General features: G+C 50.8%; 1 protein-coding gene across 2 annotated transcripts in view; it reads left to right on the top strand.

Annotated features, from left to right (window-relative positions):
- The window catches only part of HTRA3 (HtrA serine peptidase 3), a 57,915-nt gene that overhangs the window by 18,157 nt on the left and 14,967 nt on the right, over positions 1-24,791 (top strand). For both annotated transcript variants that reach the window (XM_064286192.1, XM_064286191.1), the window contains exons 3-6: positions 3,193-3,415; positions 13,272-13,466; positions 16,450-16,482; positions 18,238-18,352. In XM_064286192.1, the coding sequence (XP_064142262.1) occupies positions 3,193-3,415; positions 13,272-13,466; positions 16,450-16,482; positions 18,238-18,352 (566 nt within the window). The remainder of the gene's footprint in view (positions 1-3,192; positions 3,416-13,271; positions 13,467-16,449; positions 16,483-18,237; positions 18,353-24,791) is intronic.

The following is a 24,791-nucleotide window of genomic DNA, read 5'->3' as shown; positions in this document are numbered from 1 at the left end:
CAAGGGTGATCCAGGGCAGAGGATAGAGGGGTGCTGGGGCACAGGATAGAGGGGTGTTGGGGCACAGGATAGAGGGTGCTGGGGCACAGGACAGAGGGGTGCTGGGGTGCAGGACAGAGGGGTGCTGGGGCGCAGGACAGAGGGGTGCTGGGGCGCAGGACAGAGGGGTGTTGGGGCATGGGACAGAGGGCTGTTGGGGGCATGGGACAGAGGGGTGCTGGGGCACGGGACAGGGGGTGCTGTGGCACGGGACAGAGGGATGCTGGGGCATGGGACAGAGGGGTGCTGGGGCACAGGATTAGAGAGCTGACCTCTTCCAAGCAGGGACTGAATCCTGTCATCCTCGAACCCCCAGAGCCCAGGGTCTGCCCCAGAGTGGTTGTTCAGTGACTGAGACAGCGAATGAGTGAGAGAGTGAATGAATGAATAAGTGAATGTATGAATGAGCATGTGAGTTAGTGGATGAATGAATGAGTGAATGAATGAGCAAATGAGTGAGAGAATGAGTGAGTGAGCGGAGGAATGAATCAGTAGGGACGAAGAACATCAAGCCCTCCTGGAGGAAGCCGGGTGGGTGGTCTCAGCCCCTAGCAAGTCTCCTTGAAGCCCATAGCTGCCTCATATCCTCCTCCTGGCAGGGCGTCAGGTACCCCCGTCACCCGCTCCCTAACCTCACAGGGCTGTCAGCTGGTCCTCAAAAGCCCTGAGTCCTGCCCCAAACTGGCCAAAGTGTCCGATGTCCTGCGCTGAATCCTGGGGCCCCTTCCTGAATCAACGTGCACTTAAAACAAAAGAAACTGTGCCAGGGCCCTTCTCCCATTGTTCTGATTGCTGGCCTGGGCTGGAAGACAGCCAGCAGCCCCAGCAGGTGAGGTTCCAGGTGTCCTAGTGGTCCCCCTCCATGGGGATTGCAGGGAGCCAGCTGTCTCTCTGAGGCTCTGGTGATGACTCCAGGGTGTCCCCAAGGCCACCCTGCCTCCCAGGATGGAGGTGCCCACTGCCACTATGACAGCTGAGAACATGGGGGCACAGAGGCCAGGTGGTGGTGGGGAACCCCCAGGACTGGGGGCAGAGCTGGCTTCTGCCTGATTCCTGGCCCAGCAGGGGCTCTGTTCCTCCCCCTTGGGCCCAAGCTTGTCCCATTAGAGCCCTCTTTACTTGGCGTTTTGGGCCCCTCCCCATCCCCCCTCCTGAAGGGCAGGGGTGTGTGAGATTTTCTGTTTGAAGATGCTCCCTGGAAGGTGAAGGAGTGAACGAATGAATGAGCGTGTCCTTGGGGACCCCTGTGTGCTCCGTGCGGGGTCAGGGCTTGGCAAGGTCTCAGCATGGCTGCACCAGCCGTGCACCCGCCTCATGCAGGCAGGGAGAGCCAGCACCCTGGGGACTCATGGCGAGGCTTGTCAAGGACTTGCAGCTGTTGGGGGCCGGGATCAGAGGCACCCGCCCCCGCCCTCACCATCACCCAGCAGCCCATGGTTGCCCCTTGCCCTTCTCTTTCGTTAACCTCCTCACAAACCCGCAAAAGTAGGTTTTGTTATTCCCATTTTCTAGATGGGGAAACTGAGCCCCGGAAAGTTTGCTGAGGCTCACAGCCGTTAGGCACACAGTTGAGGTTTGATCCTTGGGTCCGTCTGACTCCAGAGCAAGCCTGTCTCTCTGCAACACGTTAACCTCCCCTGCATCCTCTCCGCGGGCCCAGACCCCGAGATTTGTCTTTAAGGAAATTGCAGCCAAACGTGGTGACGTGTCCTGGCCCCTCGTGGCCTGGGTCCCAGGGAGCGATGCCTTTCCAGAGGCCCCGGCCCTGAACCAGCCAGAGACTGCCTGCGTGCCTCAGGGACCAGGCTCCGAGCGGGCGGGCAGGATCCCAGACAGAGATGGGATGTCAACAAGTGCAGGAGGAGTCTCCCAGCTCTGACCCCTGACCCCTGACCCGAAGTGAGCAGGCCACTAGCTGCCTAGGCCCTGCCTGCCCCACACAAGGCCTCTCCGCAGACGCTAGCTGAATCCTGTACCTGCAGGCAGAGGCAGGCCCTGGGGGCTTCTGGGGGCAAATGGGGCAGCCCCACCGTGGGGCACATGGAGCTGGCTTGGACAGGAGCAGACAGTTGCTGTGGCCACAGTGTGCAGTGTGGCCACATGGCCTGGCACCCCGGCTGTCTGGGCCCAACCCTGCTCTGCCCCAGGCCAGCCTGCCCAGCCCAGGCCAGTGTCTCTGGGCCTCGGTTCCCCCAGCTGTGAGTGGAGACCTGAATCTGGCTGCCTTGTAGGGTGGCGTGTGCATTAAACGCCTCATCCCTGGCTCGGTAGTGTTGCTGTTATCACGGGTCCCTGTGGGCCCAGAGGCGGCCGTGCACCCAGGGGCTGCCCCTCCCCTTGACATGGGAGAAAAGTCCACCCTGTGGGGATGTTTCTCCTTGCATGATATGGCCCCCTTTTTCTTGCTCCTGTCTGTGCTGAGCAACGTTAGATCCGTGTGGGTCCCAGGGACATCCCCCAGGAAAAGGTCCTGGGCTGTATCCAGAGCTTGACCCTCTGTCTGCTCCTCCCCCTCTGTGGAGGACCCTGACATCTGGCCTCACGCCGGCCTCGCTGACCACTGAGTCCTAGTTCCACAGAGGTAGAGCTGGCCAGGTCACCCAGTCTCTGAGCAACTGCCCTGCCCTGCGTGTTCAGGCTCCTCCCCTGTGCCTCTGGAGGGCTGCCCAGCGCGAGATGCCTGCTGTGCTGCCTGGTGGGGCTGTGGGTCTGCAGGACTGAGTGGTCACTGTCACCAGGTGCTTTACCTCACAGGTGCTGTATGAGGCAGGTAGTGCTGGCCCATTTCCTAGATGGGGAAACTGAGGCTCAGGGCGGCTCAGAGACCTGCCTGAGGCCATGCAATAATGAGGGGGCAGGAGGCAGGGGCCTGGAGCAGGATGGCGACCTGTCTGACTCCAGAGCTCTGTGGTCATGGCAGGGACACCTCTGTGTCTGCACTGCTGTGCTTGCAGGTCAGACGTCCCCTTGACAGTGTGAGTAGGTCCCGGGCTCGGTGGCTCGGCCAAGGTCCCAGCTGCAGCGTGGTAGAGCAGCTGGGGTTTGAGCCCCATTCACGCTCTTTCACATGCTCCTCGCTGGCCAGCCCACGACAGGCTACCCGCCCACGTCCCAACACGACTCATCTTCAGCGCCCGTCTGTCTTGCCTGCAGACACCCTCTGTTTGGCCGCAACGTGCCCATGTCCAGTGGCTCGGGCTTCATCGTGTCTGAGGCCGGCATGATCGTCACCAATGCCCATGTGGTGTCCAAAACCAACGCCGTCTCTGGCCAGTGGCAGCTCAAGGTACAGCTGCAAAATGGGGATGTCTACGAGGCCACCATCAGGGACGTCGACAAGAAGTTGGACATCGCCATCATCAAGATCCACCCCACGGTGAGTGGGTGGACAAGTGCCTGACCACAGAGATGGGCCCTCCCATGGGCAGCTGGGAAGCTGAGGTGCTGTGTCCCCTGCCCTGCCCTGCAACCAGCAAAGCAATGTGGCCACCTGTCAATCAGGAGGCGAGTGGCCACCATGGGTGGAGGACCTGGGCCCACATCACCCCCACACAGGGCTTTCTGGGCATAAGAGGACACTCCATTGCCCCCCATCCTGGCTGGCCCTGGGAGGCAGTTGTCCCCATGGGGACGATGGCAGCTGGATGGGGGACATTTGGACACACACACCCTGCTCCTTCCACCTCCACATTGATTCCTCCCTCTGGGTGATCAGGCAGACCTACACCAGGTGGTGACAGCCCCCCATTACTTCCACTGGCAGGTTCTAGAAGGCCAGAGGGGGCCAGGCACTGCATCTGTGCAGCAGTGGGAATTCTCACCACAGCCTCTGAGGAGGGGTGTTATTATCCTGGTATTTCAGATAGGGAAACAGAGGCTGGGAGAGCCCCCAGGGAAGGTTGAATCTAAGCAGGGACGGGGCCAGCCTGCCTGACCAGTCTGTGCCCACCGGCTGAGCCCGAGGTCCCCTGAGCTTACTTCTTGCTGTGTCCAGTGTTGTGTGTGTGCTTCTCCATGAGGGCTGCGGGAGGTGCCATGTGACGCCCAGGTTACCGGCCTGCACGCGGTGGGCAAGGCCTGTGCTAGATCTGCCCCGTGCCTGTGCTGGGAATTTCCCCTCTGGCCTGGGAGTCCAACTTGGAGGAATTTGAATCTGGTTGCAGCTGTCGAAATGAAAATTTACAGCAGGTGCGTTGGTGATGGTTTGCGAGGCAGTTTCCTCTTGCCAGAACAAGGGAGAGGACGCTTGGTGATTCAAAGTGATTGGCCCCACGTGGACCGCTCCCCACTTTCGAGCAGTGGTTAAGAGCTCGGCTGGTAACCAAAAGGTCAGCAGTTTGAATTCACCAGCCCCTCCTTGAAAACCCTGATGGGCAGTTCTACTCTGTCCTATATGGTAGCTATGAGTCAGAATCGACTCGACCGCAATGAGTTTGGTTTTTTGGCTTGGATGAAGGTTGTCAATTCAGATCTACCCAGTGCAGCCTCAAAAGATGACCGCCAGTGCAAACCCTATGGAGCCCCGTTCCACCTTGAAACACATGGGGTCACCAGGGGCTGCAGTCGACTGAGCGGCAACTGGTTCTTTGTGTTATTGAGCTCATGGACCATCACCTCCACTTTAAAGACAAGGAAACCAAGGCAGGGATGGAGGGTGTGCTCAGGAGCAGGGGTCGGCAAACTTCCTCCACAAGGGCTGAAGGGTAAATATTTTCAGCTGCGTGGCTTCTGACTCAGGAGAGCAGCCACAGATATTACAGATGGGGCTGGCGTCCTCCAATAAAATTTATTTGAAAACGCAGCTGTTGTTGCTGTTGTTAGGTGCCATCGAGTCAGTTCCAACTCATAGCACCCCTATGTACCACACAATGAAACGCTGCCCGGTCTTGCGCCGTCCTTACGATCGTTGTTATGCTTGAGTCCATTGTTGCAGCCACCGTGTCAATCCACCTTGTTGAAGCTCTTCCTCTTTTCCGCTGACCCTGTACTTTACCAAGCATGATGTCCTTCTCCAGGGACTGATCCCTCCTGACAACGTGTCCAAAGTATGAAAGACGCAGTCTCGCCATCCTTGCCTCTAAGAAGCATTCTGGCCACACTTCTTCCAAGACAGATTTGTTTGTTCTTTTGGCAGTCCGTGGTATATTCAATATTCTTCGCCAACACCACAATTCAAAGGCGTCAATTTTTCTTTGTTCTTCCTTATTCATTGTCCAGCTTTCACATGCATGTGATGCCATTGAGAACACCATGGCTTGGGTCAGGCACACCTTAGTCTTCAAGGCAACATCTTTGCTTTTCAACACTTTAAAAATGTCCTTTGCAACGCATATTTTGAATTCTTGACTGCCGTTTCCTTGGGTGTTGATTGTGGATCGAAGGAAAATGAAATCCGTGACAACTTCAATCCTTTCTCCATTTATCATGATGTTGCTCACTGGTCCAGTTGTGAGGATTTTTGTTTTCTTTATAGCTGAGGTGTAGTCCATACTGAAGGCTGTGGTCTTTGATCTTCATGAGTAAGTGCTTCAAGTCCTCTTCACTTTCAGCAAGCAAGAATGTATTATCTGTGTATCTCAGGTTGTTAAATGAGTCCTCCTCAAATCCTGAAGCCGTGTTCTTCACATGGTCCAGCTTCTTGCTTTCTTTGCTCAGCATACAGATTGAACAGGTATGGTGAAAGGATACAACCCTGACACACACCTTTCCTGACTTTAAACCACTCAGTGTCCCCTTGTTCTGTCCAAAGGACTGCCCCTTGATCTATGTAAAGGTTCCTCATGAGCACAATTAAGTGTTCTGGAATTCCTGTTCTTCGCAATGATATCCATAATTTGTTATGATCCACACAGTCGACTGCCTTCGCATAGTCCATAAAACACAGGTAAACATCCTTCTGGTATTCTCTGCTTTCGGCCAGGATCCATCTGACATCAGCAATGATATCCCTGGTTCCACGTCCTCTTCTGAAACCTGCCTGAATTTCTGGCATTTCCCTGTTGACATACTGCTGCAGCCGTTTTTGAATGATCTTCAGCAAAATTTTGCTTGCGTGTGATATTAATGATATTGTTCTATAATTTCCACATTTGGTTGGATCACCTTTCTTGGGAATGGGCATAAATATGGACCTCTTCCAGTCAGTTGGCCGGGAAGCTGTCTTCCATATTTCTTGACATTGACGAGTGAGCACCTCCAGCGCTGCATCTGTTTGTTGAAACATCTCAATTGATATTCCATCAATTCCTGGAGCCTTGCTTTTCGCCAATGCCTTCGGAGCAGCTTGGACTTCTTCCTTTGGTGTCATTGGTTCCTGATCATGTGCCACCTCTTGAAATGGTTGAATATTGACTAATTCTTTTTGGTATAATGACTCTGTGTATTCCTTCCATCTTCTTTTGATTCTTCCTGCATCATTTCATATTTTCCCCATGGAATCCTTCACTATTGGAACTTGAGGCTTGAACTTTTTCTTCAGTTCTTTCAGCTTGAGAAATGCTGAGTGTGTTCTTCCCTTTTGGTTTCCTATCTCCAACTCTTTGCACATGTCATTATAATACCTTACTTTGTCTCCTTGAGAGGCCCTTTGAAATCTTCTGTTCAGTTCTTTTACTTCATATTTCTTCCTTTTACTTTATCATTTCTTCCTTTTACTTTAGCTACTTTATATTCTAGAGCAAGTTTCAGAGTCTCTTCTGACATCCGTTTTGGTCTTTTCTTTCTTTTTTTTTTAATAATTTTTATTGTGCTTTAAGGGAAAGTTTACAAATCAAGTCAGCCTCTCACACAAAAACCCGTATATACCTTGCTACACACTCCCAAGTACTCTCCCCCAATGAGACAGCCTGCCCTCTCCCTCCAATCTCTCTTTTCATGTCCTTTTCTCCAGCTTCTATCCCCCTCCACCCTCTCATCTCCCCTCCAGGGAGGAGATGCCAACATAGTCTCAAGTGTCCGCCTGATCCAAGCTCACTCCTCACCAGCATCCCTCTCCAACCCATTGTCCAGTCCAATCCATGTCTGAAGAGTTGGCCTCAGGAATGGTTCCTGTCCTGGGCCAACAGAAGGTCTGGGGGCCAAGACCACCGGGATCCTTCTAGTCTCAGTCAGACCATTAAGTCTGGTCTTATGAGAATTTGGGGTCTGCATCCCACTGCTGTCCTGCTCCCTCAGGGGTTCTCTGTTGTGTTCCCTGTCAGGGCAGTCATCGGTTGTAGCCAGGCACCATCTAGTTCTTCTGGTCTCAGGATGATGTAGTCTCTGGTTCATGTGGCCCTTTGTGTCTCTTGGGCTTATAATTGCCTTGTGTCCTTGGTGTTCTTCATTCTCCTTTGATCCAGGTGGGTTGAGACCAAATGATGCATCTTAGACGGCTGCTTGCTAGCGTCTAAGACCCCAGACACCACTCTTCAAAGTGGAATGCAGAATGTTTTGTTAACAGATTTTATTATGCCAATTGACTTAGATGTCCTCTGAAACCATGGTCCCCAGACCCCTGCCCCTGCTACGCTGGCCTTCAAAGCATTCAGTTTATTCAGGAAACTTCTTTGCTTTTGGTTTAGTCCAGTTGAACTGACCTCCCCTGTATTGCGTGTTGTCTTTCCCTTCACCTAAAGTAGTTCTTATCTACTATCTATTATCTACTATGTACTGTGTGCTGTCTTTCCCTTTACCTAAAGTAGTTCTTATCTACTATCTAATTAGTGAACACCCCTTCCCACCCTCCCTCCCTCCCTCCCCCCTCTCATAACCACAAAAGAATGTTTTCTTCTCAGTGTAAACTCTTTCTCAAGTTCTTATAATAGTGGTCTTATACAGTATTTGTCCTTTTGCAACTGACTAATTTCACTCAGCATAATGCCTTCCAGGTTCCTCCATGTTATGAAATGTTTCACAGATTCCTCACTGTTCTTTATCAATTCATAGTATTCCATTGTGTGAATATACCATAATTTATTTATCCATTCATCTGTTCATGGGCACCTTGGTTGCTTCCATGTTTTTACTATTGTAAACAGTGCTGCAGTAAACATGGGTGTGCATATATCTGTTCGTGTAAAGGCTCTTATTTCTCTAGGATATATTCCAAGGAATGGGATTGCTGGATCGTATGGTAGTTCTATTTCTAACTTTTTAAGGAAGCGCCAAATCGCTTTCCAAAGTGGTTGTACCATTTTACATTCCCACCAGCAGTGTATAAGAGTTCCAATCTCTCCGCAGCCTCTCCAACATTTACTATTTTGTGTTTTTTGGATTAATGCCAGCCTTGTTGGAGTGAGACAAAATCTCATTGTAGTTTTGATCTGCATTTCTCTAATGGCTAATGATCGTGAACATTTCCTCATATATCTGTTAGCTACCTGAATGTCTTCTTTAGTGAAGTGTCTATTCATATCTTTTGCCCATTTTTTGATTTGCCTATTTGTCTTTTTGCTTTTGAGTTTTTGCAGTGTCATGTAGATTTTAGAGATCAGGCACTGATCAGAAATGTCATAGCTAAAAAGTTTTTCCCAGTCTGTGGGCAGTCTTTTTACTCTTTTGGTGAAGTCTTTGGATGAGCATAAGTGTTTGATTTTTAGGAGCTCCCAGTTCTCTACATTCTTTGTAATGTTTTCTATACTATTTATTGCATGTATTAGGGCTCCTAACGTTGTCCCAATTTTTTCTCCCATGATCTTTATCGTTTTAGGTTTTATATTTAGGCCTTTGATCCATTTTGAGTTAGTTCTTGTGCTTGGAGGTATGGGTCTTGTTTCATTGTTTTGCAGATGGATATCCAGTTATACCAGAGCCATTTGTTACAAAGACTGTCTTTTCCCTATTTAACTGTTTTGGGGCCTTTGTCAAATATCAACTGCTCATATGTGGATGGATTTATGTCTGGATTCTCAATTCTGTTCCTTTGGTCCATGTATCTGTTGTTGAACCAGTACAAGGCTGTTTTGATTACTGTGACGGTATAATAGGTTCTAAAATCAGGTAAAGTGCAGCCTCCCACTTTGTTCTTCTTTTTCAGTAATGCATTATTTATCTGGGGCCTCTTTCCCTTCCATATGAAATTGGTGATTTGTTTCTCCATCTCATTAAAAAATGTCATTGGGATTTTGATCGGAATTGCATTAAATGTATAGATCGCTTTTGGTAGAATAGACATTTTTATAATGTTAAGTCTTCCTATCCATAAGCAAGGTATGTTCTTCCACTTATGTAAGTCTCTTTTGGTTTCTTGCAGGAGTGTACTGTAGTTTTCTTTGTGTAAGTCTTTTACATCTCTGGTAAGATTTATTCCTAAGTATTTTATCTTCTGGGGACTACTGTAAATGGCATTGATTTGGTGATTTCCTCTTCGATGTTCTTTTTGTTGGTTCTTTCCTGTCTTTTTAATGACTTCTTGCTTTCTTCGTGTATGATGTCATTCCACAACTCATCTGATCTTCGGTTGTTAGTGTTCTACGCGTCAAATCTATGCTTGAGATGGTCTCTAAATTCAGGTAGGATATCCTTGAGGTTGTGCTTTGGCTCTCATGGACTTATTCTAATTGTCTTCAGTTTCAATTTGAACTTGCACATGAGCAATTTGATGGCCTGTTCCACAGTAGCCCCCTGGCCTTGTTCTGACTAATGATATTGAGCTTTTCAGTTGTCTCTTTCCACAGATGTAGTCGATTTGATTCCTGTGTACTCCATCTGGCAAGGTCCATGTGTAGAGTCACTGTTTATGCTGGTGAAAAATGATGTTTGAAATGAAGAAGTCAGTGGTCTCGTAAAATTCTGTCATTTGATCTCTGGCATCATTTTTATCACCAAGGCCATATTTTCCAACTACCGATCCATCTTCGTTTCCAGTTTTCACATTCCAATCACCAGTAATTATCATTGCATCCTGATGGCATGTTTGATTAATTTCAGACTGCAGAAGTTGGTAAAAATCTTCAATTTCTTCATCTTTAGCCTTTAGTGGTTGGTGCATAAATTTGAATAATAGTCGTATTAACTGGTCTTCCTTGTAGGCATATGGATGTTATTCTATCACTGACAGTGTTGTACTTCAGGATAGATCTTGAAATGGTGCTGGCATAACTGGATATCCATCTGCAAAATAATGAAACAAGACCCATACCTCACACCATGCACGAAAACTAACTCAAAATGGATCAAAGACCTAAATGTAAAATCTAAAACGATAAAGATCATGGAAGAAAAAATAGGGAGAATGCTAGGAGCCCTAATGCATGGCATAAACAGTATACAGAACATTACTGACAATGCAGAAGAGAAACCAGATAACTGGGAGCTCCTAAAAATCAAACACCCATACTTATCCAAGGACTTCACCAAAACAGTAGAAAGACTGCCCACAGACTGGGAAAAAGTTTTTAGCTATGACATTTCTGATCAGCACCTGATCTCTAAAATCCTCATGATACTGCAAAAACTCAACCGCAAAAAGACAATAACCCAATTAAAAAATGGGGAAAGGGTATGAACAGACACTTCACTAAAGAAGACATTCAGGTAGCTAACAGATACAGGAGGAAATGTTCACGATCATTAGCCATTAGAGAAATGCAAATCAAAACTACAATGAGATTCCATTTCACTCCAACAAGGCTGGCGTTAATCCAAAAAACACAAGATAGTAAATGTTGGAGAGTCTGTGGAGAGACTGGAACACTTATGCACTGCTGGTGGGAATGTAAAATGGTACAACCACTTTGGAAATCGATTTGACGCTTCCTTAAAAAAAAAGAAAAAAAAATTTTTTTTTTTTTTAAAAAGCTAGAAATAGAACTAACATAAAAACCAAAAAAACCAAACCCAGTGCTGTCGAGTCGATTCCAACTCATAGCTACTGTACAGGACAGAGTAGAGCTGCCCCGTAGAGTTTCCAAGGAGAGCCTGGTGGATCGGAACTGCCGAACCTTTAGTTTGCACCTGTAGCACTTAACCACTACACCACCAGGGTTTCCTAACTACCATACGACCCAGCAATTCCACTCCTTGGAATATGCCCTAAAGAGAGAAGAGCCTTCACACGAACAGGTATATGCACACCCATGTTCGCTGCGGCACTGTTTACAATAGCAAGAAGATGGAAGCAACCAAGGTGCCCATCAACAGATAAATGGATAAATAAACTATGGTATATTCACACAATGGGATACTATGCAACGATTAAGAACAGTGAGGAATCTGTGAAACAATTCATAACATAGAGAAATCTGGAAGACATTATGCTGAGTGAAATTAGTCCTTTGAGAAAGGACAAATATTGTATGACACCACTATTACAAGAACTCTAAAGTTTAAACACAGAAGAAAATATTCTTTGATAGTTATGAGGATGGGGAGGGAGGGAGAGGGATATTCACTAACTAGATAGTAGACAAAAATTATTTTAGGTGAACGGAAGGGCAACACACAACACAGGCAAGTCAGTACAACTGGACTAAACGAAAAGCAAAGAAGTTTCCTGAATACAACCAAACGTTTCGAAGGCCGGAGTACCAAGGACGGGGGCCTGGGGACCGTGGTTTCAGGGAACATCTAGGTCAATTGGCATAACAAAATGTATTAAGAAAACGTTCTGCATCCCACTTTGGTGAGAGGCGTCTGGGGTCTTAAACACTAGCAAGCTGCCATCTAAGGTGCATAAGTTGGTCTCAACCTACCTGGAGCAAAGAAGAATGAAGAACACCAAAGAAACAAGGTAAAGATGAGCCCAAGAGACAGAAGGGGCCACGTAAACCAGAGACTCCATCAGCCTGAGACCAGAAGAGCTAGACAGTGCCTGGCTACCACCGATCACTGCCCTGGTGTGACAGGGAACGCAACAGAAAATCCCTGATGGAGCCGGAGAACAGTGGGATGGAGCTCTCACATTCTCATAAAAAGACCAGGTTTAAGGTCTGGCAGAGACTGGAGGGACTCTGACTGTCATGGTTCCCAGACCCTTTGTTAACCCAAAATTGGACCCATTCCTGAAGCCAACTCTACATACAGGGATTGGACTGGACTATAAGATAGACAATGATACTGGTGAGGAGTGGACTCCGTGGCTCAAGTAGACACATGAGACTATGTTGGCGGTGAGATGAGAAGGAAGAGGGGCACAGGAGCTGGTTGAATGGACACGGGGAATACAGGGTGGAGAGGAAGAGTGTGCTGTCTCATTTGGGGGAGAGCAGGTAGGAGTACATAGCAAGGTGTGTATAACTTTTTGTATGAGAGACTGACTTGATTTGTAAACTTTCACCTAAAGCACAATAAATAAATAATTGTAAAAAAGAGACAGCTCATTTATGACATGGTGGCATGAAGTAGGAGGGAAATGCTGGCTTGCTGAGAAGGAGCTGTGGCCATCCAGAGGGCCCAGGCGTGAAATCACGTGGCTGCGATCTGGCCACGGTCCTCCTCCAGCGCCTATTTAGAAGCTGTCCATCTGGAACCCCTTAGAGATGCCCAGGAAGTTGCGGCTTAGTGAAAGAAGCCCCAGGTATTCTTCCCTCAGGTCCCCCCAAAAGGTAACACCTTCGGTAACTGGTGCGACGTCAAAACCGGGACATTAATGGCGGTGCCACCTGGAGCTTACTGTCACCAGGGTCTCCATAGCCACCGTGCGTGTATCAGTGCCTTTCGACAGGGAGGCAAGTCAAACAGACAGACAGATGACTCCGCTGGCTCCATGTGACAATAAGAGTGGACTGTGTAGGGGTGAGTGGCAGATCTTGGTGCAGTCATTGCCCTCTGGGCCTCTCTTTGCTGGGTGGTCAGGTGAGGCTGGGCTCCCAGGGCCCTAAGCTGGCTCCCAGGGCCCTGTCAGCCCCTCAGCTGTGTACATCAGTTTGCCTGCAGGCACGTGTTGGAGGAGGGGTATCCATAGCTTTAATCAGATTTCAGGGCTCCCAGGGCCAAGGCTGTTAAGAGCCCCTGGACTCAGTGACCCTGGGCCAAACCCTTAGACCCTGTGTGCACCTGCCCTGTGATAGATACAGATACGGGCAGGTCCCCGGTCATTGGTGGAGCTGAGACTGGTCCCGCGGTCTCTCTGCCCCTCTGCGGGTCAGTGGAGGCCACCTGGCCCCGGTCTGCACCAGTGACTCTCCCCTGCCTTTGCCGCTGCCAGCTTCATAGAGTGGCTCCTACCTCCTCTGGGACAGCCCACCAGGGGCCCGGCCAGGGTCTCACTGTGGTCTAGTCCCCACCCCATGCCCTCCCTCCTTCTCCCCCAGAGAAAGCTTCCTGTTCTGGTGCTGGGCCACTCGGCAGATCTGCGCCCCGGGGAGTTTGTGGTGGCCATTGGCAGCCCCTTCGCCCTGCAGAACACGGTAACCACTGGCATTGTTAGCGCAGCCCAGCGGGACGGCAAGGAGCTGGGCCTGCAGGACTCGGACATGGACTACATCCAGACAGACGCCATCATCAACGTGAGTTTCCCCCTGTCTACAGAGCCACTGGGGCCCCTGCCTGCCCCGCCCCAATCCTCCTGGCTCTGCTGATTCCCGCAGTTACGGGGCTGTGCCCTGTCCCCAGACCTTGTCCCCTGTCCCCTGGACCTATGCCCTGTTCCCAGACCCTGCATCCTGTCCCCAGGGTCTGTACCCTGTCCCCAAGGCCTGTGCCCTGTACCCTGAGCCTGCACCCTGTCCCCAGGTCATGTGCCCCATCCCCAGATGCTGTTCTCTGTCCCCTCACCCTATGCCCTGTCCCCTGACCCTGAGCTCTGTCTCCTGACACTGTGCCATGTCCCCAGAATATGCACCCTGTCCCCAAGGCCTGTGCCTTGTCCCCTGACCCTGCTCCCTGCCCATGATCCTGCTCCCTGTTCCCTGACCCTGCACCCTGTCCCCTGACTCTGCTCCCTGTCCCCTGACCTTGCTCACTGTCACCTGACCCTGTGCCCTGTACCCAGGGCCTGTACCCTGTCCATAGACCCTGCACCCTCTCCCCAAGGTCTGTTCCTTGTCCCCTGACCCTGCGCACTGTCCCCAGAGCCTGTTCATTCCTTGACCTGTCTGCTTGATAGAAAGTTCTTTCTTTACGCTGAGTGGAGACCTAACTTCTGGGGACTACTCCTCCCCCCCACCCCCCACGGCTCCTGGGGGTGCCCTGCGGGTTCCTGGCTCCTGCCCAGACCCAGGACAGCCCTGGAGACACTGAGGTGTGGCCACCACCCTGAGTGCCTTTTCTAAGTTCACATCTGTCAACATTTATTACTGTTATTATCAAAATGACATGTCTGGGGCACCCTTGGCCCATGCTCCAGCATGTGTATCTCAGGGTTTGTGGTGGTTTCAGTGCTCTGCTGGAAGCATTAGTCTTTAAGCCACGAGGCAGGTGGGACAAGAAATAGCTCCACCCCCCATCACCCAGCCCCCATGCCAGCTACCCCGCCAGTGGTGGAGCCCCCCAGCATGTCTGCCATGAGCCTCTGAGGTGGGACAGCTTAGCGCAGAGGGCCCTGGGTCACATCAGTCCAATCATCTGACAAGGCTGCCTGCTGAATCACTCTGAGCCTCAGCTTTCTTGTCTGTAAAGTGGGACTGGTAATGAAGCCCTTCAGTGTTGGGGGAGAAAACTCAGCAGCTCTTTGAAGCTGTGTATTTCTGCAGTGATTAGAGTTCCTGTGGAAAGAGCTTCAAGACAGGAGCTGAGGGCAGGGTGAAGCTTCAATCCTGCCACCTGGCCACTTCCTCCCCCGGAGGACAACAAGCCAAGCACCCTCACCCTGGGAGATGATAGGAGATTGTGCGTGAAGTTAGAGTGAGGGCCCTGGAGCTGGGCAGGCAGCTTGTCACAGATCCCATTCTTACAGCCACTTCTCACCAAACTCCTCTTTCTGCTGCCACTCAGCCTCTTTACCAGACCATAAAAAGGAGAGGAATAATTAATCCCTTATACTGGCATTGAGCTTTGTGATTTCCTAACCAACTGTCACATTAACGATCACCTTTGTGGTGGATGGGTAGATGAATGGATGGATGGATGGTGGATGGTCGATGGATGGATGAATGGATAGATTAATAGATGGATGGATGGGTGGGTGGATGGGCAGACTAATGGATGGATGAGTGGATGGGTGGGTGGGTAGGCGGATGGCCGGATGGATGGATGCAGACGAATGGATGTTGGTGAGGTGTATGAATAGAGAGATGAGTGGATGGATGGAAGGAAAAAAGGAAGGATGGATGGATGGATGGATGGATGGATGGATGGATGGATGGATGGATGGATGGATGGACGGACCGACGGATGGACGGACAGATGGACGGACGGACAGATGGACGAACGGATGGATGATGGATGGATGGATGATGGATAAATAATGGATGGATGGACGGATGGACAGATGGATGGACGGATGGACGGATGGATGATGGATGGATGGATGGGTGCGTGGGTGGGTGCGTGGGTGGGTGGATGGATGGATAGATGGAATGGTGGGTGGGTGGGTGGATGGATGGATGGCTGGCTGGATGGATGCAGATGAATGGATGATGGTGGGGTGTATGAATAGAGAGATGACTGGATGGATGGAAGGAAAAAAGGAAAGGTGGATGGATGGATGATAGGATGGATAGATGGATGGAAGGATAAATGGGTGATAGATGGAAGTGTTAATCGACCACATGGGCTAAGGGGTGGGTGGGCAACTTTCTTGCTCTTATTTTGCTGACAAACTTCTCGAGGGGAGTCATGGTGACATTGGAGGAGGGGTGTAGGGTTTTCGATGGAGCAGGGTCAGGACAGCAAGTCCATCTCTGTGTCCCAGTGATTGGCACACAGCAGGTCACCTATAATGCTCAGAGCCCCTGGCCCCCAGCTATATTACCAAGGACTCAGTGTATGTCTGTAGAGTGCTAGGCACTAAAGGGCACCATGGGGAGCAGCTGGGAAGATGGACCTGGGGGCTGAGATTACATGCCCAAGGTGCTAGCAAGTCTGTGCAGCCCAGGACTACTGACACATGCTCTTCCCCTGGAAATGGACAGTAGGGCCCCCAGGGCAGGTGGACAGGGTGTTAGGTCCCCAGAAAGTCAGCACTTGAGGTCTGATGCCTGGCCCCTTGGAGAGGCCTGTGAAGTGGAGCCCCCAGCCCTCCTCAGATGCACTTGGGTCTCCACGGGATTGGTGTGGTGGCAAGCCAGACCATAACCCCTCACAGGAGGAGACAATGCACTGGCCCCATTCCTGCCTCCCAGCAGTGTGCCCTGGGTCCCATCCGCATCTCTCTGGGCTCTGCTCTGAAATAATAAGTGGGGGGATGCCCCTCCAGAGGGGACTGGTACACAGTACAGGGTGACCGTTGTCATTGTTGAGGGTTAGTTCATTTGCACGTCCACACTCCGGACCTTTGCTGAGCCCTGTCTTGAGTCGTGATGCGGCTAATGTCTGTTTTCCCTCTTGCAGTTCGGGAACTCCGGAGGACCACTGGTGAATCTGGTAAGTTCCCACAGGGGCCGGCACCTCTGGCTCCCTGGGCTTTGCTCACCTGAGATGGGGGGCAGGTCTGGGGATCCAGCACTTGGCCTTCGAGCCTTCTCAACGGTGAGAAGGTGGCTGGGTGGGAGGCTGGGGAGAAGGTCCTGAGGCAGGTGCGTGCTGCCAGCTGTACTGCAGGGGTGTTGTTGGCAGCAGAGGAGTAAGGGACCTCTGAACACACAGCCACAGGGGCCACATGCCCACTGGGGGTCGGAGCAGGGAGACACAGGAGCACCCCTGAATGGGGGATCTGGATCCAGCCACCCTTCTGCTCTCCGCCCCATCCTCATGTTCACATGCTAGATGAGAGGACTTGTCCTGTTTCCTCTACCCTCTCCAAGCACCCCTCCCTGGTTCAGTTCTGGGCCCCAAAGTTAGGCTCATGGGCCCCCCCAGGTGAGCTGTTCCTGGAATAGGTCAGGAAGTTTCTCAGAGTTCCTGGGACCAGGGCACCGAGGGGTCAGTTGTAGCCACTGCCTCAGGCTCCCCCAGCATTGGGAAGTCAGAGGGAGAGGGACCCCAGGGCCACTTGGGGGGAAAGGAGGTCATTCTAGAGGGACAATGGCAGGGATTCACTGTGATGTGGGGTCAGGGAGGGCTTCCTGGAAGAGAGGGCATTTAAGCTGGTTGCAGGGAGGGGTTTTGGGCAGGTGGGCATGTGGAGAGAAAGAGGTCCAGGAAAAGGGCATGACCAAGCTCAGGGGTGGAGTCCCTGGCAGTGTGTGGAGGGCCTGGTGGGGAGGGGGCAGTGGAAGGGACTGAGGCCACCAGGGGGCTGCAGTCCTGGGGATGGAACTTCACCTTGCACGTCCCATGGCTGAAGGGAGCACCTTCGTGTCAGGAGCTTATGTGGGTGGAGTGCAGGCGGGAGGCCGGGAGGCCAGGAGGCTGGAGGAGGTGGCTGTTGCAAGTCATCCAGGCAGCAGGGATGGGCAAAACAGAGGGTCAAGGTGGACACAGTCTTGAGCCCCTCAGTCCTCCCCCCTCCTGAGCTCCTGGGATCAGGCAGGGACCAGGTGGGGACAGGCACTCAGGACCAGACTGACAAAGGGTATCATGACTTGAAGCTCTGCCCCAAACCCCATAGGTGCCCTGGTGAGCTGGCAGCCCCCATCCAGAGCCCCCTTGGCCTGGCCTGGAGGTGGTCCAGACCCCACTCCTCCTGTGGACAGAAGGCAGGTCCAAGAGGCACGTTCCAGGCCGTGGGAAGGAGCTAGTTCTGGAACCTGAGTGGGGCCTCCTTCAGCTTCTCGGTGGAGGTGTGGGGTGCAGGGTGGGGGTGAGATTCTGTGGAGCCACCTTGGCCCCACTTGCCCCCAACCCCAGCTTCTAGAAGGAGGAGCTAGATGAGCCTTGCTTTCTTTTGGGCTCCAGCAACTAGGACCCTGGCCCGGGGCTGCCCTTGGTCGGTAGACACTGCTCCTCAGGGCAGGACGACCACCGGGTGAGATGAAGGCTCCAGCTGTGAGCTTCCCCAGCAACACTCTCCAGGAGCCTGGGGTTTGGAGGCAATGTGGCAACAAGGTGGGGTCATTGGCCCATGAGCAGACTCAGAGCGGCCTGTCCAGGGCGCCTGGGTGGCTCCACCACCTTCTCAGGTGGGGGAGTTGCAGTGAGGACCAGCTCCATGAAGCAGAGCCGGGACTCCTGCTCTGAAGTTAAGGGCAGCGGTTGCCCGGGCTCCCTGAGTGACCTCCGCCTGGTCTCTCTGCCCAGGACGGTGAGGTCATTGGCATCAACACGCTCAAGGTTACAGCTGGCATCTCCTTTGCCATCCCCTCGGACCGCGTTGCACACTTCCTCGCTGAGCTCCAAAACGAGCACGTTAAAGGTAAAGGACTTACCTGGGTAAATCTCTCTGGGGGATGAGGCTCCCTACAACCTCTTGGCTCTGGGGCTGGGATGGAGAGCAGATCTGAGACCCCAGCTGGGGCCTGGTCACCCCAGGTGGCTCCAGATGACCCCATTGCCCATCCTTAAGTGCCGTGTGAACTCACTCACTCCTGGGCTGGGGCCTTCACCCACCTTGAAACCCCAAGACCCCAGGACCCTTCATCCTCAGCCTCTCTTGATCTTCCTCCCTGCTTCTGCTCATTTCATGGCCATGTTTATGCCCCTCCAGACCATCTGTCTTCCTGGCTGGTGGTATCCAAACACAAGTGGCAACATCAGCTGCTTGGACTCCCTGACTTCCTTTCTCTGGGCAGCTCCTTAGCTGTCAGAACCTGGTGCTTCTTTCCTTCATCTGTTTGTCTATCCATGCGTCTATCCATACATGCACCCATTCATCATCTATCCATCATCTGTCCATCCACCCACCTACCCGCCTATCCATCCATCTGTCCATCCATCCACACACCCACCCATCCATCCATTGTCCATCCATCCACCCACCCACCCATCCATCCCTCCATCCATCCGTCCATCCATCCACCCACCTATCCATCCCTCATCCATCCATCCATCCATCCATCCATCCATCCATCCATCCATCCATTATTTATCCATTGTTTATCCATCCACCCATCCACCCATCCACCCACCCATCCATCCATCCATCCATCCATCCATCCATCCATCCATCCACCCATCCATCCATTATTTATCCATTGTTTATCCATCCACCCACCCATCCATCATCCATCCATCATCCATCCGTTCGTCCATCCATCCATCCATCTGTCCGTCCATCTGTCGGTCCATCCATCCATCCATCCATCCATCCATCCATCCATCCATCCATCCATCCATCCATCTATCCACCCATCCACCCACCCACCCACCCATCCACCCATCCACCCATCCACCCATCCATCCATCCATCCATCATCCATCCGTCTGCCCATCCCTAAGTGCTTTCTGCCTGTGGGCTACACAGACCATGGTGCAGTAGCTTCTACTCCAAGGAACAGAGCCCAAGCCCCGATCCTTAGAAGTTACCCTCCTCTCAGCCTCCATCTCCTCACCTCCACCCCAACAGAAGTGCCCAGCCCACCCTGCCCACCTCTAGGTGGTTATAAGCTCCCAAAGAAGGTCCAAAGAGGCCTTAACAAGGCACAGGTGACTCTCCAAGTGAGATCTGGCAGGCGTCTCCTTAAAGGCTGTGATTGCAGCCACATTCCTGAGGAGGATCAAGCTGCCCTTGATATCAGGACCCTTCCTGGTGGCTCTTTTTAGCCCTGTCTGCTACCCAAGCAAACTTCTCACTCTCACCATTTTGTCTCCCAGCCCAGGTCCCAGACCTGGCCTAGCCCTGATACTTGTATCTTCCAGTTGCTGCCCTGCCTCCATCTGGTCACTCAGAACAGTTCATTAGAGTCCAAGGGGCTTCCTCTTACTTGTCTCCTTCTCCACAACTCTGCCAGCCAGGCCCATGGCCCCAGGCAGCCAAGTGCAGGCCATGAGGACTGGGGACATGAAGAGCTCCTGTGAGGACTGCCTTGTTCTCTTCATCAGTGTGTCTTGTGGGAAGATAATCTGGGGCCAGGCACAGCCTATCTTGCCTGGAAAAGCTGAAGGCTTTCTTTACTGGGTGTTGAGGCCTGTCTAATCACTTGAGCTCTCTTCCCCTTGGCTGCAGGGAAGCTCAGGACTAGCCCCCAGTTGCATCTTGGTACTCTTTGTAGCTGTGGTTTATCTGTGGCTCTGCTGTGCTCAATTCCCCCTTCCTGTCTCTAATGACTGAGACTTTTGAGTTTAATTTGCATTTTCTCCATGGTCCCTTTGAGCTTGGCTGCCTTTCTGTACAGCAGTGGGGCCACACATTAAACGAACGGGGTGTGTGAGGTTACAATTTCTTTGGAAATGAGCTGGGCAGCTTCCTCTTCCTTCTACCTTTCTTCCTCTCCTCTCTTAGACAAGAGCCCCTCTGGGCCAGGGTTTGCTCCTCCGTGGCACAGGGATCACCCCAGTAGAGCTGATATCACCCCAGACCCCTCAGGATGTGTTCATATCCTATTCCAAGAGTTGTGCTTATTGGGAACCCAATCACGTCCTCTGGGGACGTGCAGACTAACCAAAGAGCTTGGTAAATCTTAGCGGAGTGACCAAATCATAACTTAAGGACCCTTCTAAAGCTGACTGGTGCTTGGTTGGCCTTTTTTTTTTTTTAAAATAAAACAACCAACTAATACAACCACAGTGAATCTAAAGCTCTTTTATATGTATAAAAAAAATCTTTCATTAAATCAAGGTGGCCTGATGGTGCATTTCTTGTTCTTGTTTCAAGGGGCTGGGGAGTGTCTTAGTCACTTAGTGCTGCTGTAACAGAAATACCACAGTGGATGCTGTCTCAGTCACCTAGTGCTGCTGTAACAGAAATACCACAGTGGATGGTGTCTCAGTCACCTAGTGCTGCTATAACAGAAATACCACAGTGGATGGTGTCTCAGTCACCTAGTGCTGCTATAACAGAAATACCACAGTGGATGGTGTCTCAGTCACCTAGTGCTGCTATAACAGAAATACCACACTGCATGGTGTCTCAGTCACCTAGTGCTGCTGTAACAGAAATACCACAGTGGATGGTGTCTCAGTCACCTAGTGCTGCTGTAACAGAAATACCACAGTGGATGGTGTCTCAGTCACCTAGTGCTGCTGTAACAGAAATACCACAGTGGATGGTGTCTCAGTCACCTAGTGCTGCTGTAACAGAAATACCACAGTGGATGGTGTCTCAGTCACCTAGTGCTGCTGTAACAGAAATACCACAGTGGATGGTGTCTCAGTCACCTAGTGCTGCCGTAACAGAAATACCACAGTGGATGGTGTCTCAGTCACCTAGTGCTGCCGTAACAGAAATACCACAGTGGATGGTGTCTCAGTCACCTAGTGCTGCTGTAACAGAAATACCACAGTGGATGGTGTCTCAGTCACCTAGTGCTGCTGTAACAGAAATACCACAGTGGATGGTGTCTCAGTCACCTAGTGCTGCTGTAACAGAAATACCACAGTGGATGGTGTCTCAGTCACCTAGTGCTGCTGTAACAGAAATACCACAGTGGATGGTGTCTCAGTCACCTAGTGCTGCCGTAACAGAAATACCACAGTGGATGGTGTCTCAGTCACCTAGTGCTGCTGTAACAGAAATACCAGAGTGGATGGTGTCTCAGTCACCTAGTGCTGCTATAACAGAAATACCACAGTGGATGGTGTCTCAGTCACCTAGTACTGCTGTAACACAAATACCACAGTGGATGGTGTCTCAGTCACCTAGTGCTGCTGTAACAGAAATACCACAGTGGATGGTGTCTCAGTCACCTAGTGCTGCTGTAACAGAAATACCACAGTGGATGGTGTCTCAGTCACCTAGTGCTGCTATAACAGAAATACCACATTGGATGGTGTCTCAGTCACCTAGTGCTGCTATAACAGAAATACCACAGTGGATGCTGTCTCAGTCACCTAGTGCTGCTATAACAGAAATACCACAGTGGATGGTGTCTCAGTCACCTAGTGCTGCTACAACAGAAATACCACAGTGGATGGTGTCTTAGTCACCTAGTGCTTTTATAACAGAAATACCACAGTGGAAGGTCTCTCAGTCACCTAGTGCTGCTATAAAAGAAATACCACAGTGGAAGGTGTCTCAGTCACCTAGTGCTGCTATAACAGAAATACCACAGTGGATGGTGTCTCAGTCACCTAGTGCTGCCGTAACAGAAATACCACAGTGGATGGTGTCTCAGTCACCTAGTGCTGCTGTAACAGAAATACCACAGTGGATGGTGTCTCAGTCACCTAGTGCTGCTATAACAGAAATACCACAGTGGATGGTGTCTTAGTCACCTAGTGCTTTTATAACACAAATACCACAGTGGAAGGTGTCTCAGTCACCTAGTGCTGCTATAAAAGAAATACCACAGTGGAAGGTGTCTCAGTCACCTACTGCTGCTATAACAGAAATACCACAGTGGATGGTGTCTCAGTCACCTAGTGCTGCCGTAACAGAAATACCACAGTGGATGGTGTCTCAGTCACCTAGTGCTGCTGTAACAGAAATACCACAGTGGATGGTGTCTCAGTCACCTAGTGCTGCTATAACAGAAATACCACAGTGGATGGTGTCTTAGTCACCTAGTGCTTTTATAACACAAATACCACAGTGGAAGGTGTCTCAGTCACCTAGTGCTGCTATAACAGAAATACCACAGTGGAAGGTGTCTCAGTCACCTACTGCTGCTATAACAGAAATATCACAGTGGATGGTGTCTCAGTCACCTAGTGCTGCCGTAACAGAAATACCACAGTGGATGGTGTCTCAGTCACCTAGTGCTGCTGTAACAGAAATACCACAGTGGATGGTCTCTCAGTCACCTAGTGGTGCTGTAACAGAAATGACACAGTGGATGGTGTCTCAGTCACCTAGTGCCGCTGTAACAGAAATACCACAGTGGAGGGTGTCTCAGTCACCTAGTGCCGCTATAACAGAAATACCACAGTGGATGGTGTCTCAGTCACCTAGTGCTGCTGTAACAGAAATACCACAGTGGATGGTGTCTCAGTCACCTAGTGCTGCTATAACAGAAATACCACAGTGAATGGTGTCTTAGTCACCTAGTGCTTTTATAACAGAAATACCACAGTGGAAGTTGTCTCAGTCACCTAGTGCTGCTGGAACAGAAATACCACAGTGGATGGTGTCTCAGTCACCTAGTGCTGCTATAACAGAAATACCACAGTTGACGGTGTCTCAGTCACCTAGTGCTGCTATAACAGAAATACCACAGTGGAAGGTGTCTCAGTCACCTAGTGCTGCTGTAACAGAAATACCACAGTGGATGGTGTCTCAGTTACCTAGTGCTGCTGTAACAGAAATACCACAGTGGATGGTGTCTCAGTCACCTAGTGCTTTTATAACAGAAATACCACATTGGATGGTGTCTCAGTCACCTAGTGCTGCCGTAACAGAAATACCACAGTGGACAGTGCCTTAGTCACCTAGTGCTGCTGTAACAGAAATACCACAGTGGATGGTGTCTCAGTCACCTAGTGCTGCTATAACAGAAATACCACATTGGATGGTGTCTCAGTCACCTAGTGCTGCTATAACAGAAATACCACAGTGGATGCTGTCTCAGTCACCTAGTGCTGCTATAACAGAAATACCACAGTGGATGGTGTCTCAGTCACCTAGTGCTGCCGTAACAGAAATACCACAGTGGATGGTGTCTCAGTCACCTAGTGCTGCTGTAACAGAAATACCACAGTGGATGGTCTCTCAGTCACCTAGTGGTGCTGTAACAGAAATGACACAGTGGATGGTGTCTCAGTCACCTAGTGCCGCTGTAACAGAAATACCACAGTGGAGGGTGTCTCAGTCACCTAGTGCCGCTATAACAGAAATACCACAGTGGATGGTGTCTCAGTCACCTAGTGCTGCTGTAACAGAAATACCACAGTGGAAGTTGTCTCAGTCACCTAGTGCTGCTACAACAGAAATACCACAGTGGATGGTGTCTTAGTCACCTAGTGCTTTTATAACAGAAATACCACAGTGGAAGGTCTCTCAGTCACCTAGTGCTGATATAAAAGAAATACCACAGTGGAAGGTGTCTCAGTCACCTACTGCTGCTATAACAGAAATACCACAGTGGATGGTGTCTCAGTCACCTAGTGCTGCCGTAACAGAAATACCACAGTGGATGGTGTCTCAGTCACCTCGTGCTGCTGTAACAGAAATACCACAGTGGATGGTGTCTTAGTCACCTAGTGCTTTTATAACACAAATACCACAGTGGAAGGTGTCTCAGTCACCTAGTGCTGCTATAACAGAAATACCACAGTGGAAGGTGTCTCAGTCACCTACTGCTGCTATAACAGAAATATCACAGTGGATGGTGTCTCAGTCACCTAGTGCTGCCGTAACAGAAATACCACAGTGGATGGTGTCTCAGTCACCTAGTGCTGCTGTAACAGAAATACCACAGTGGATGGTCTCTCAGTCACCTAGTGGTGCTGTAACAGAAATGACACAGTGGATGGTGTCTCAGTCACCTAGTGCCGCTGTAACAGAAATACCACAGTGGAGGGTGTCTCAGTCACCTAGTGCCGCTATAACAGAAATACCACAGTGGATGGTGTCTCAGTCACCTAGTGCTGCTGTAACAGAAATACCACAGTGGATGGTGTCTCAGTCACCTAGTGCTGCTGTAACAGAAATACCACAGTGAATGGTGTCTCAGTCACCTAGTGCTGCTATAACAGAAATACCACAGTGGAAGGTGTCTCAGTCACCTAGTGCTGCTGTAACAGAAATACCACAGTGGATG

The sequence above is a fragment of the Loxodonta africana genome, chromosome 5 (genome assembly GCF_030014295.1).
Source record: "Loxodonta africana isolate mLoxAfr1 chromosome 5, mLoxAfr1.hap2, whole genome shotgun sequence".
Lineage (NCBI taxonomy): Eukaryota > Metazoa > Chordata > Mammalia > Proboscidea > Elephantidae > Loxodonta > Loxodonta africana.
This window is presented reverse-complemented; position numbering and strand designations above follow the sequence as displayed.